General features: G+C 42.4%; 1 protein-coding gene across 2 annotated transcripts in view; it reads right to left on the reverse strand.

The window, feature by feature from the left end:
• The window catches only part of LOC141494330 (alkylglycerol monooxygenase-like), a 168,985-nt gene that overhangs the window by 150,442 nt on the left and 4,068 nt on the right, over nucleotides 1–14,475 (reverse strand). For both annotated transcript variants that reach the window (XM_074195407.1, XM_074195406.1), the window contains exon 3: nucleotides 2,868–3,019. In XM_074195407.1, coding sequence (XP_074051508.1) covers nucleotides 2,868–3,019 — 152 coding nt within the window. The remainder of the gene's footprint in view (nucleotides 1–2,867; nucleotides 3,020–14,475) is intronic.

Consider the following 14,475-nt stretch of genomic DNA (forward strand, 5'->3'; position numbering starts at 1 on the left):
TAGAACTAGAGTTCTCATTCTGTGGCCTCAAAAACATCCACATGGTGATTGTCATGGCACACTACTGTCATCCAATTGTCATCTCAGGAGTCTAAAGGTAGACTAGAAGGTCAAGAGTTCAACAAGGCCAGACCGGTGTGGAGACAAGAGTTAGGAAACCATTGTAAGGATAGCCCTCATGGTCTCCAGGAAGGGGGTGAGACGGTGGCAGGCAACAGTTCATTGGGTAAGTGCTTTGGAAAAAATGCAACAAGGTTGAGAAAATCATTGGGTTTTAAGGGATTTCTCCCAGAATGCAGAATTGGGATTTGATGCTAATGGTGGTGGTGGCAGCAGGGGCCACAGCATGCTGGTCAAATCTTTTACAAATAATAGGATGTAGTGAAAAGAGACCCTGCATTGCAATGAAAAGAGTCTGGGTTCAGATCCTGCCTCCAGTCCTTCCTATATGACACTGGGCAAGTGGTTTGATCCCTAGGGGCCTTAGGTTTCTCTTCTCTAAAAGGAGAGGGCTAGATTCAATGACCTCAAAGTTCAGTTATGATGTTCACTCAGCGCTCTAAGTGCAGCTGATGTGAACCTATGTACCAGCTGACAAAAACCTTTAGACTCCCCCCCCCCACCCCTAAGCCTTGCTCTAGTCATATGGTTCTTCTCTTAAACTGCTCCAGAAGCATCACTGGTTTCTTGTTATTACCTTTCTTCTCCTCTCCATACCTATGTTGTTGCTGCCTCATGGACACAGGGGCTCCTTCGATCTTGGAGACTTGACCCACGTTCTTACAAGTGGCACCAATTAGAAACTAGAATGCTCTGTACTCTAAGCCTGGTACAGGTCTGTGTGGCCATGAGGCCATGAATGAGGGCCAGCTATGCTGGTAGAGAGCCTTCCCACCATGATGTGTACCTCTAGGGGAGGGACTTCTGGTCTCAGCAACTCATGAAGATGTCCCTCTAAGGCAAAGAAGAATAGAACCAATGCCTGCACCAACATGGCTACAGATATTTCCAGGACCTGATGCTCATGGAAGCCCTCCCCCCCCAAAAGAGTCAAGGAAGGGATGATGACACTTTCTCATTTATCTTTCGATATAATCAGACAAAATTATTCAGTGAATTTTACCCATAGAAACTAAGGGTCCTAGACTTTATTTATTCATATTTATATAACAGGTTAAATGAGGCCAACCATATTAAAAAGGAATTTAGACTCAATTTGGGAGTGTTTCGTGATCAGTTCCATACCTGGAATGTGGGACGCAAATGTTCCAGTTAGATCTGATTTCTTTAATGATTTTGAAGGCAATAATAGATCCTAGGGTAGTGGATGAAGATCCAGAAAGTACTGCAGTGATCAATTAGTTCAATCCTCTCATTTTATAGATAGGAAAGCTCATGTCCATAGAGACCAAGTAATGTAGTCAAAATCACAGGGACCAGAGCTGAGATTTGAAATCACTTCTGAAAAGTTCAAATCCAGATATCTCCCCACTTCCAATGCCACTACTTCTAGTATAAAACAAACAAGATCTCTTCTTTAAATATTGTTGGTGCAGTGAATAGAGCACCGGCCCCAGAGTCAGGAGGACCTGAGTTCAAATCCAAACTTAGACACTTCATAATTACCTAGTTGTGTGACCTTGGGCAAGTCACTTAACCCAAATGCCTTACAAATAAATAAATAAACAAAACAAACAAACAAATAAATAGATGAAGAAATAAATGAATGAATGTCTTTAAAAATATTGTTGCCTTTCAAAACACAGTCTTCTTTTAATGCAAAAATCCATTTGATCAAAAAAGATTTAAAAAAATTAAAATATGCTCAGACAAAAGAAAGATCTTTAGATTGTAGACTATAGGATGTTTCTGTTCACATTGCCACTACCATCACCACCACCAGGGACATTACCTCATGCCCCCCACCCCCACTGGCAGTCAGACATATCTTCCTTATTCATCCTGCTCCCAGCTCTCTCTTCCCCTACCCAACCTCCCATCCTCCTTCTCAGTATTATTCCAGGTCTCCTCCTTTTCCTTCCTACCCACCCACTTAGTTCACCCACCCACCAAAATATTAAGTTCCGTTCTACAGTATTGTTTCAAGACTAAACACTTCCCTCTCATCCCTATTCCCCTGCAGAAGCCCATCATCTTCCACCAACATCAGCCTCCTCCAGCTGTGACCTCATGTTCCCCTCTCTTTCAGAGCTACAGTCCATTCTGGACTCTGGCCAGTCCCTATAGAGCTTCAGAGATAGTGCCCCTTCTCGATTTTTTTCTTGGTCCCAGAAACCCTTTCCCTCTCAAGGGAGCAATCTGGAATCCAAGGTAAGGTTGACCTTGGGTGAGTACTTTTGTCAAAAGCCTGGTAACCCTGTAATGCCTCAATCTGCTGAGTAAAAAGCTGATTACATTTTCCCTGGGAATGTGAAAAGGGTGCCCAGAGATTGAATGAGGCTTACACATGCCTGGCATTGCCCCAAGTCACCTGGGCACTGGGCTGTTGTAACTCTCTTCTGAATTTATATTCAATCCTGTCGATGGGGAAGGCCACACTGTTTACAAGTGTCTTTCCACTTATCCTAGGATAACGTCACCAGAAACAATGAAAAACGGATGCAAGACAGTGGGTGGAAGACACAGACAATTTCCAATGGTATCCAGCCGTTGGTAGTGAATGTGGGAAAGGCAGGGGAGGGGGACTTTAAGAAATAGGCTCCGATTGCCTCCTTTGCCTTCTTTCTCATCTTCAGAATGACAAGATTTTTCCTACTCAGATTTCAAAGACATCCCTGTAATCAATCTCAATGTACTTCACAACCATCACACACACAAATCATCAAGGAGATATACCTGCAACTTACCATGGGCCATGCGGTGGAACCAATAGTAGCATAGGTCAACTCCCAGGAAGGTCAAATACCACGTCCATGGAGAATCCCAGGGCAGATGGAAGAGTCTATAATTCTCCCATACATAAATGTAACTGGACAACTCAATGCTCCTGAAAAAGAGTCTGAAAAGGAAATAAAGGCAGGACTCAGATTCATGTGCTAAAAAGTAAAATACTATTTAGTAAATACAATAAGATTTTATTAAATAATTACTTTGTTCAAGTCATCATGCAGAAAGTAACCCAAGAAAGTTTTGCCCTCAATGAATTTGGATCCGAAAGACCAGCACTAGGTTCTAGGATAAAAACGTCACTATTGGACAAAATTGTTGGCAAAGCTGGAAAATACTTTGACAGAACCCGGGCATAGACCAAAACTTTACACCCTCTACCAAGATAAAGTCAAACAGGAACAGAATTTAGAAATAAAGGGTGATGCCCTAAACCAATGAGAACAAGAAACTATCATCAGACCTATGGAGAAGGGAAGAATTTATGAACAAAAGAAACAAGTTAGAGAACACTCTTAAATGAAAAATGGATAATTCTGTTTGTATTAAATTGAAAAGACTTTATACAGACAAAACGAATGCAACCAAGTTTGGAAAGAAAACAGAAAACTAGAAAACAATTTTATAGCCAGTGTTTCTGATAAAGTTCTCATTTCTAAGAGCTAACGAGAACCAGCCCAATTTATTAGAATACAAGTCATTTCCCAGTTGATAAATGGTCAAAGGAAATGACCAGACTGTTTTCAGAGGAAGAAATTAAAGTTATTTATATTCATATGAAAAGATGCTCTAAATCATAACTGAGTAGAAAAATACGAATTAAAACAACTCTGAGGTACCACCTCATACCTATCATATTAGCTAAAATGACAAAAGAGGAAAATGGTAAATGTTGGAGATTTGTGGGAAAACAGGTTCGCTAATGCACTATTAGTGGAGTTGTGAACTGATCCCAACATTCTGGAAAGCAAATTGGAACTATGCCTCTAAAATGCAAAAAAACCATACATATACTTTTTGATCCTGCAATACCACTTTGTATCCCAAAGAGATCATGAAAAAGGGAAAAGGACCCACATGTACAAAAATATTTATAGCTGGGTTTTTTTGGTAGTGGCAAATATTTGGAAATCAAGCAGATGTCCAGCAATTGGGGGGTGGCTGAACAAGTATGAATGTGATGGAATAGTTTGTTCTGTAGGAAATGATGAGCAGGAAGACTTCAGAAAAACCTGGAAAGACTTACATGAACTGATGCCGAGGGACGTAGGTCAAACCACAAGATCACTGTACAACTAAACAACAACATTGTGAAATGACCAACTATGATACTTAGCTCTTCTCAGCAATACAGTAATCAAAGACAATTCTAAAAGACCTGTGACCCTGGGCAAGTCCCTTCACCCTGTTTGTATCAGTTTCCTCATATGTAAAATGAGCTGGAGGAGGAAATGACAAAAACCACTCCAAGGATTTTTTTGACAAGAAAAATTCAAATGGGGCTCACAAAAAGTCAGACTTGACTGAAAACAAAACGAATGAATGAGAGTATGTTAATAGCTTTTGTGATTTCCATTCTACAGAGGAGAAGACTGAGGCTTGGAATTTAGTGACTTGCCCGTGGTTACATCATTAATGTGCCAGAGCCAGAATTTAGCCTAGATCTTTAGGGATCTTAACTTTCACATTGCTCCTGATTTCTGTGTAAAAGCCCAGAAAAAGTAATTTATCCATTTGATGCCTTGAGTTTTCTCATCTGTTAAATACAATCCTAGCCCACCTCCTGGGGACAATGTGATGAATAAGTCATAAAAAATGGGGGACCACACCCAGTGCTAGGCCAGACTACACCTCATCATATCTTAAGACATAAGTTTAAATTAAATTAGAGATGATGGGCTTAGAAATACTTTCAAATTTCTTCCATCAAACTGCTTCCTTCTCAAAGACCATTATTAAAATTTCCAGGAGAGCCAAAAGTGAATGAGAAAAGCTCCTGGGGGGATGGGGTGTCTTCACATGAGCTGGGGCTCAGGTTGGCTGTCCTGCCTTGAACCTTCTCAGGAGGGAGAGAGAAAAGGACTCTGGTGCTATGGTGGCTGGCTTCAGCAAGAAGGTGCATGTGGTGAGATTTGGAAATATATGTGGGAATGGCTGATATTTGCCCTCTCAGATTTGCAAAGTGATTTAAACACATTATCTCATGAGCTCTCACTCATCAGTGCATTGTTTATGTATAAAGTATTCAAGAAAAATGGGCACAGCTTCAGCAGAGACATACAAATGTGTCATTTTGCCGTTTTTAAAATTACACTCTCAAGAATTGCCTATATATTCCATTTGAATCTCTCTCTCTCTCTCTCTCTCTCTCTCTCTCTCTCTCTCTCTCTCTCTCTCTCTCTCTCTCTCTCCCCCTCTATCTCTCTGTCTGTCTCTCTCTCTCTCCAACCCCACTCTAACAAATTAGAAGATTTATATGATGAGGAAAATAATTCTCAGTTCAGACTCCACATTTGTTAAATGACAAAAACCTTTATTCTTTTTTCAACCCGATTTTTAACCTTCTTGGCAATATTTCTTTGGATACCAGCTGATTCCAAGATATTCATCTCATTTATCATTGGATCTCTACCAGATGCCAAATGCTTTTGTCAATAGTATATTCTCCAAGTCCAAAACTTTCAGTCTCTTACCAATGACTACAAATGTGAAAAAAATTAAAGGGATATGAATTCATTGGATCTTTTCCCCCTGAAACCTGGCTTCATGCTGCTAAGGGGGAAAAAAGCATATAGGAGAAAAAAAAAATACTTTGTTTACCCCACAGAGATGACAAAGGGCAAGGTCCTCTTCAGGGAATTTCTACGAAGAAAGCTCCAGAAATAGTTACTAGGCGAATACAATTACAAAAAGAGGTGGGGGGGGGCAGGGGTAGAAAGGATTCCTCCATGGGCTAAGTGGCTCCCAAAGTCCCTAGTTGCCCTCATGTGGTCACTGGCTCCTGAACAACCAAAGAAACCAAAACTGGGAAGATGACATGTTGCTGGTTAGTTTTAGTTGAATGAATACATTGAGAGAATGGAGCAAAAGCATTTCTCCACTCTACAACCCGATAACCTCTTTGTGTTCTGGAGCAGACTGTACCCCAATAATAGCTAGCAGATGCTCCCTCTTCTTCCTCTGAATCTGATGAAATCTGCCCTCCCCCAAGTCTAGGGTGCACGGGCAGGCAGACCCAGTTTTCTATTTCTTTGCTAGAATTTTTGCTGAATAGCTCCACTCCAATAGCTCCCCAAATAAAACTTCCCCTGCTTGGGTCTTCCAACTTTGGAGAGAAAGCATTATCATTACAGAAAGATGCAAATATTGGGGCTGCCTAGGAAACACTCCAACATGCCCCAAGATGACTGACGTCCCCTACTAATCAAATCAGTGAGAATTCACTTTTACATCTACAATACTAAAAGGGAGGATTCAAATAAAAAAAAAAAACACAACTATATTCTCCAAGTGTTTGTTTTTTTTTACATTACGGCAAAGAGCAGTTTGGATAAGCAATATATGCATTTATCAGACAACACAGAAAAGAAATACAAGATTGGGGAAAAGGAGGCATTGTAAAGGGAGCTTGTGAAAGGTGGGGCTTAGCAGAGTTTTGAAGAAAATGTTATTTTAAGAAGCAGAGGTGAGAACAGAGTGTATTCTGAGTATGGGAGATGGCCAGTGCAAAGCAAACAAAGAGTATCACATATGAAGAAGAAAAAAGATTGTAGTTTGACTGGACCATGGGGTGTAGGAAAGAAAGGAAAGATGGGAAGGAAAGGAAGGGGAAGGAAATGGAAAGAAAGAGGGAAGACTAAAGAGCAAAAGATAAGGAAGAGAGGAAGGATAGAAGGGAAAGAAAGAGGGGAGAAAGGAGAGGATGAGAACAATGAAGAAAGAAAAGAGAAGAGAGAGGGAGAAGGAAATGTAAGAACAGGAGGAGAGAGGGAGGGAGAAGAGAGCAAAGAAGGGAGAGAAAAGAGTAGGAAGATGAGAGGATAAGGGAGAGAAAATGAGGAAGAGTGAGGATGGGAGAAAGGTGAGGAAAGAAAGGAGAGGGAAATGACAAGAAAATGAAGAAAAAGAAAGATATGAAGGAAGAGAGAGAGAAGAAAGGAGAAGGGGGAGAGGAAGGAAGGAAGGAAGAAGAGAGTGGAGAATGAGGAGAGATCAAGGGAGAGAGATGGAGGGAGAGAGAGGGGAGAGGGAAGAGGTTAGAAGGCAAGAGGAGACAAGAAAAAAGAAAAGGGAGATAAGGAAGAAAAGAGGGAGGGAGAAAAATGGAGGGAAAGAAAAGAAGAGAAGAAATGAGGAGAAAAGAAAGGGGGATAAGTGAAAAAGGAGAAGAGAAGGGAAGGGAAGGAACAAGAGGGAGAAAGAGAGGAAGGAAAGAGGAAGAAGGAGAAGAAAGGAGGAGAGAAGAGAGAGAGGGAAGAGGAAGTGGGAGGATGAAACAAGAACAAGGAACAAAGAGAGAAACAGGGAAGAGAGATGGGAAGAAAAAGTGGGAAGAAAACAAAATGAAGGAAGAAGAAGTAAAAGAGGGAGCAGGGAAAGAAGGAAGAAGGGAGAGAGGAGATGGAGAGGAGAGGGAAGAGGGGGAAGATGAGAAAGTGGAGAGGAAAGAGAATGGAGGAGGAGAGTGAAGGAGGGGTAGGAGAGAGGGGAGAGAAGAGGTGGGGGAAGAGAAGAGGAAAAGAGAAGGAAGAAGAAGGGGAAGAAGAGAAAGCAAGAGGAGAGAAAAAGAGGGAGAGAAGAAAGGGGAGGAGAAAGAGAAAAGAAAAGGAGAAAAAATGAGGGAGAAGAGAAGAGGGAGGGAGAGAAGAGGTGAGGAGAGAGAGAGAGAGAGAGAGAGAGAGAGAGAGAGAGAGAGAGAGAGAGAGAGAGAGAGAGAAGGGGGAGAAAAGGTTCATTTGCTAAAGCAAGTGAAACTGCCTGTGACTGAACTCCCCCTATGTTTCCTTTGGAGGTGCCAGGCCTGGAGCAGACCCCCAATTTATGAGCCTGTCAACTGACTTATTAGGTTTGATACTAATGGAGCAGAACTACCTCTGACATAGTCCAGTGGAGGCTGGCCTCCCTCAAGTTGGAGGCCAGGCCTGGAGGCGCAGGGGGACCTCCCTTCCCTGCCTTCCATCAGCAAGATGGAGCAAAGCAGCCCCAGAGTCACCAGGACTAGCAACAACTCAGCAGAACCCCACAGCTGGGAAATGATTATCAGACTCTGGCCAGTCCTGGATTGCAGGAAATCGCACCTACATTTTCCCAAATGTTCCCAGCAGACCCTGAAGCCTAAAGCCCAGCTCCTTCCTCTCCCCTCCACACCTTCCCACCCCCAGATGACTCTGCCTTCTGGAATTTCAACTTCCACACTGAAAACCAGCCTGGGGGGAGGGAAGAGCTCCCGGAAACAATGGCCTAGCCTCACAGTGAGCCCCCATTCTTCTGGGGAGGTAGCCTACTGGTTAGTGAAAGGGATTAGGGACCTGATTCCCAAATCCCAGGAATTAACTAGGAAGAGAGGACCAAAGGATCTTGGGGATCCAGGGAGATGGAGATGCACAGAGACCTTCTTTGGACGATTCCATGTATGGTTCCCAATTTAGAGAGGGGAGGAGAAAGGGGAAAAAAGGGGAGAAAGAGAAAAATGAGAAGAGAGAGGGAAGAGGAAAGAGGGAGGGGGGAAGAGAAGGAGAAACTACACGCCATAAATATGTGAAAGTTCTTTGGAAGTACAATATAAATGTCAATATTGTTGTCCTTTATCCTAATTCTTTTCATCTGAACTCAGGGCCAGGTCGAGGACTCCTTCCTTGCTCCTAGGGTAAGAGCCAGACATTTGTGTCCGTGTCCATGAAATCGAATATTCCCTCATTTTTCTATGGGTGTAGCTGGGGTGGAGAAGACAAGCCAAGGTTGGAAGGAGATCAGGCTGATAGTTTTCGATTTTAACAAATCAGTCTTGTTGACTAGCACTGTCATTTCAACAGTGACAAAGGACTGTAAGTTCTGTGGCGTCGCCTCTCCCTTGGGATCTCCAGGACAATCCTGGCCCCTCATCCCTGATTATAACGTTCGGGGAAGTATAGTAAAGTCAGCTCCAGTATTTTAAGACTTCTAAGTCTCCTCCTAGTAAAATTTATTAAAAGTGAGTTAGTATAAGTCACTTGGACTCCAGATGAGATTACCATAAACTCCACTGGGGTGTAGACGCTCTTGTCTGGTTTTTGTTGCTGTTTGTTTGGGGATGGGTTGGAGGAGAGGAGGAGACTGAGGCAAGACATGTGAACCAAAGGCGTCCCACTTCAAAACTTAGTCATTGGTCCTTCAATGAATATTTGGTTATCTAAGCACTCATTAGGCCTGACCCTGTAACAGAAGAGAGGAGCGAAAAAGTCAGACTCATTTTCATTTGTAATGATCTGTGTCAGAAACTGGAAAATAAAACCCAACCAACCATATCTCCAGTGCAAGCATACCATCGTGTAATGACTGGGGCTTTGCATTTTGCTTTCTTTTTCTCCAGGAAAAAATTATATAGTTTTTCCCCAAACTTCTTGATGCTGACCCTGAAAGCAGATATGCCCATCTGCAAAAACTCCTGCTGCTTTGCTCCATCTAGTGGAATATTAATTTTTGCTTCATACGAAGACAACAATGTCGGACCTTCCAGGCCCTTCACCCCAAAGCGCTGCAGAATGGAACCACAGTGGCATCATGCTGAGGAAAAGCAGAACATTCAAGCAGTCTAATTTCCCCGAATCAACCAAGAATGTAGCTTTTTAAAAGTCTTTTTTTGTAAATATAATACAAAAGGTATTTGAAAAAATGAAATTCTGTAACTTTTTTAATTTGGAAAATGATAAGAACAAAATCTACAGACATTTTTGATTTTGCCTATAATGTCTTTCAAAAGTCAAGGATCTGATTAGTTATTAATCATGAAAAATAATATTTGTAAAATAGCAAAAGGCTTAAACAAAGGAGCCTGGGGTTTTCCTCTGAAAGACAATGATCAAGAACTCTGATGGTTTTCTTTGCTTTTTTTCCTCCTACCAGTGGGTTGATTGTAATCTCTGGGTTAGTGGAATAAACAGGTCTCATATTAGATTTGTTAAATTAACAGGCACTTACGAAATCACTCTGGCCAAGTGATGAGTCCTCCTCACTAGGCTTGCCAGTCTTGGTTATTATTTCTATGCTAAATATAGAATGTTAAACCCCAGGCCTTATTTTTCCTCTTTTTTTCCTGTTTGGAGTCAAAAATATTTTTAAGGAATTTAATTTCTTCATCTTATCCTCTATCCACTCCCCTCCAAAACAAAGAAATAAACAACCTCAAACCCTGATAAACAAGAATTCTCTTAAAACAAAATGGGAAACCCTTTGACTGCCATGGGTCGGAGCTGTGGATGGCTGGAGGGTGGGCTGTGGGCCTTCTTCATCCCCATCCATTACAGCAGCCCAGCTCATCTGTAAATGCTCTAATTCAGAGCGTACCTGAAGTGCATTCTCGTTTGATTTAGAATCTGTTATTTCCAAAGAATAATGCTGCCTAAGGAATAGTGAACCCACTGAAGATATTTCTATCTGGGAGGAACCTTCTCTAGGGAGAAGCAAGTTACAAAAACAGAAAGATTTCAAGGAAGTCCCCACAGAGGGGCCCAGGCGGCTGAACCAGGCTCCCTGAAAGATTCTTTTAATGCAAAGGGAAAGATGGATTTCCCTTCAGTTCATTCCCAAATTGAGAATCGATTCCCCCCACCGTTTTAAGGATCTCTTCAGAATTCTAAAACAGACCCATCAGACTTCTTTTTCTGTTCTCCCTCTAACTTTTTTTTTAATTGAACTTAAATATTCAGGGACCATGTGTGGACAAGAAAGGACTGATGGCAAAAATACCTGCCTCTAATGTGTGGGGCTTAACACCAGCACACAGACAGCAAGGATTCTGGTTTCTGGGGGAGAGCGGCTGGACCAAGCCAGCTGGGCCCCCTCCTGTCTGGTCAGTGGCCTCCCTCCTGGCCGGCCTGCCCCTAGAAGCCTCCAGAAGTCCAGCCTGGCTACTGGCCTAGTTTATTTCTTTTTCTTTTGTGAGATGGACTAGAAAACAAGGCAGGCCCTTGGCCAGAGTGAAATGGCCTCTTCAGGCCATTTGGGAGCCTATGACCTTGACCTGACATTGAGATGGCCCTCCTCAAATCCAGGAGGCTTTTCCTCCACCCACCCTGGGCAGAGATGGGGAAGGGACCAACTCTGCCCACGCGTCTCCCGAGCCCCAGGCAGGGATGGCCGAAACATTTTCTGGACAGGAACTAGAGGCCTTGAAGAAATAGCCAGCCTCAGTGGCCCCAGGAGAGGATGTGATCTGACCCTCAACTTAATCTGACCCTCAGCTGCTCATGATTTGCACCCCCTCCCCTTCCCTGATGCTGCTTTGGGCCACAATCTAGTTTGGAACGGTTTTGGCCAACTTTCCCTGCGCTTTTCTTGTGGACAGAGAATTGAGGAGAAGGGAAATTGGGGCAGTCACAGCTGCAGCTGGGGAGCCGGGGCCCAGCCAAGGGCCTGGCCATGGGCTGAGTGAACAGAGGGATTCCCACAGGGGATCACAGGAAAGGTCTAGCCAGGGTCCCTCTCTCTGCTTTGGGAGACATGCTGCACAAGCCACAAGGCTGAGGGGGCAGAGAGGCATGGCCAGGTGGCATCCCAAGTTTACTCTAGAAAGGGAACTAGGAATTCTGACCAGGGAATCTTCAGCTCCAGAAACTTCAAGAGCTCCCCATTGCCACTAGGTAAAAAGAAATAAAATGTGCCATGCTTCTACTGCTATATTTTATTATGGTTACTTATAAAAAAAATGAAATCAATCTCCCTGCCCCTTGGACATTTGGCATCATAAGCTGGCTCCAAGCTATCTTTCCAGGATTTTACACATACTATCTCCATCTATATATGATAGATATCAATATATTGATATATATATATATATACCTATATAGATATCTATAACAATATGTATATAGAAACATCTCTCTGCATGCATAGGCATATAGACACATCTGGATGTGTGTCTCTCTAGAGACCTATGGATACATACATACACATGAGATATATACATATACACATGCATGCATATGTGTGTATGTCTGTATATAATAAATGGAGAGAGAGAGAGAAGAGAAAGTTGGATTTTCACTTCCCCAAAGAGCTGGCACACAGTCTGATGCTTAGAGACTGTTTCCCCAATGCCCACTTACTGAACAGCGGACAGCTGTGGGTAGCATAGACCCGTCACTCTTGTCTCTAGTTGCCTAAGATCCCGGGGCCACTCTTGTTCTTTGGAATAAAAGGATGTTTGGTCTTAGAGAATTCCAGAGGCATCATGGCAGCTTCATTCTGAATATCTGGGCTTTACCCAACCCCAACCTTCGGTTCTGTAACCCAATCAGTTCCGGATTTTTTTATTCATTCACCATTCTTCAAAAACATAAAGAAAGAAAGAAATCCATCCCTAATCAAAAGAGGCTACATTACCCTAAAGGCAAAATGATTTGTTATGGAAGAATTCACATGAAACATATACAAATTGCCCTCAACCAACATTTCTTCAACATTCATTGAATCCTGAAAAATATGATCAGATTAATATTTTTTGTTTTGTTTTTAGCTTTTTGCAAGGCAAATGGGGTTAAGTGGTTTGTCCAAGGCCATGCAAGCTAGGAAATTATTAAGTGTCTGAGACCAGATTTGAACTCGGATCCTCCTGACTCCAGGGCTGGTGCTCTATCCACTGTGCCACCTAGCCACTCCATAATCAGATTAATATTGAAATGTATGATCAATGTCATGGAATGTTCCAAGTTTAAGGCAGACATCAGGTTCCTCCATCACATCATCACATGACACAACTTTTAGGGGAATCAGCAGCAGGCAATGAAGCAGACCTTTAGATAGAATAGAAAGAGACCACTGGGGCAATATGGTCCATACATTGTGAAATTTGGTCAGCCTACCTTAGTTAAACAATTTTTCTTAGATTCTAGGGGTTCACTTCAAAGATAGTGATTGGAAATGTTTTCAGAAAGTACTGTGATATAAAAAAGTACCAGCAAAATACCTGAATGATTTTTTAAAGAAACACTAGGTACTAATCATGACTCTTTTTAGTCTTCATTCACAAAGAACAGAGGGCACAATCCATCATTACACCATCGAATCTCTCTTCATTGGAAAATTATCTTCATCACCATCCAGTGCCCAATTTTGATGTCATAAATTCATTGAGTCGATCAAATATACTTAATTTCCTCAGAAATAACGAAGTGAAACTGGCCACCAAGTCATTTTTCATAACTCAATTGAAATCCCCCTTGAGGATTTCCAAGGTATTTGGTACGTGCTTCTGTTTGGGAGAGATATGAGGCAGAAGAGAGACCATGGTGTGATAAAGTGGGATTCGGAGCCAACTGGGAACAAAAGTGCCAGTTACTGAGGTGTTGAATGGCTTGGCTTCCGACTGCCAAAGGCAAGGATTTGGGCACACTTTAGAGAAGAAAAGATTGTTTTGATTTTCTTTTCTTTTAAAAAACGATTTCTTTCCTTAGCAACACCTACTAATTGCTGACATTTATAGACTTGGGGTTTTCTGACTTGCAAAATGCTTTATAAATGTTATCTCGCCTGTTCTTCATAACGACAAGAGGTCAGTAGCAAAAGGATTTTGTTCTTCATGGGACAGGGGAGGAAACTGAGGCCTAGGAAGCTCCTACAAGGTCACAGCACAGGAATCACAGAGTCCTCAAATTCAAGCCTCCAGAGACCAAACCTGGGGTTAAATCTTTTTGATTTAAACTAGTGTGGAGATTCTACTTTTTTTCTACAACCCTCAAATTTCTATTTCATAAAAGGCAAAAAAAAAGAAAAAAAATCCTTTTTTTTGGGTGGATCGCAAAAACATTCCAAAGCCCTGAGAAATGCAAAAAGACAAGCCCTCAGAGCCCAGTGAGAAAGACTGGGTGGGAAGCCTAAGGCACCAACCGCAGAAGCTCTCCTCACCCATACTCTCTGCTGCGTGGACTTGGATACCCAAGGGAGTCCTCTCATTCTGCCCATTCTCCTTTTGCAACCACACACAGAACCACACACACACACACACACACACACACACACACACACACACACACACATACCCACACAGCTGGAATGAGGGTGTGGCCTAGATGCTGTGTCCCAGGGGACCCTGACATCACCTGCAGACCATGAGTAGGAAGGAAACACAGCTTTACACTTTGTTAGTAAGAATACTTAAGTTAAATGAGGAAGCTAACAGAAGGCCAGTGAATTCCATCCTTTACAATGGACACAAATCTGTTTTTATTTATAATGATACTGGAAAGAAGCATGCTTACTGAAACAGTTCCCTTTCTTGCAGTACCCCAGGCAGACCTACCTCACTAGCATCCACTGTTCAGTGGCACCAAAGGAGTGGCAACGGCCAACTGGTGCCTCTAGGAGAAAATACAG

The sequence above is a fragment of the Macrotis lagotis genome, chromosome 7, assembly GCF_037893015.1.
Source record: "Macrotis lagotis isolate mMagLag1 chromosome 7, bilby.v1.9.chrom.fasta, whole genome shotgun sequence".
NCBI classification, from domain to species: domain Eukaryota; kingdom Metazoa; phylum Chordata; class Mammalia; order Peramelemorphia; family Peramelidae; genus Macrotis; species Macrotis lagotis.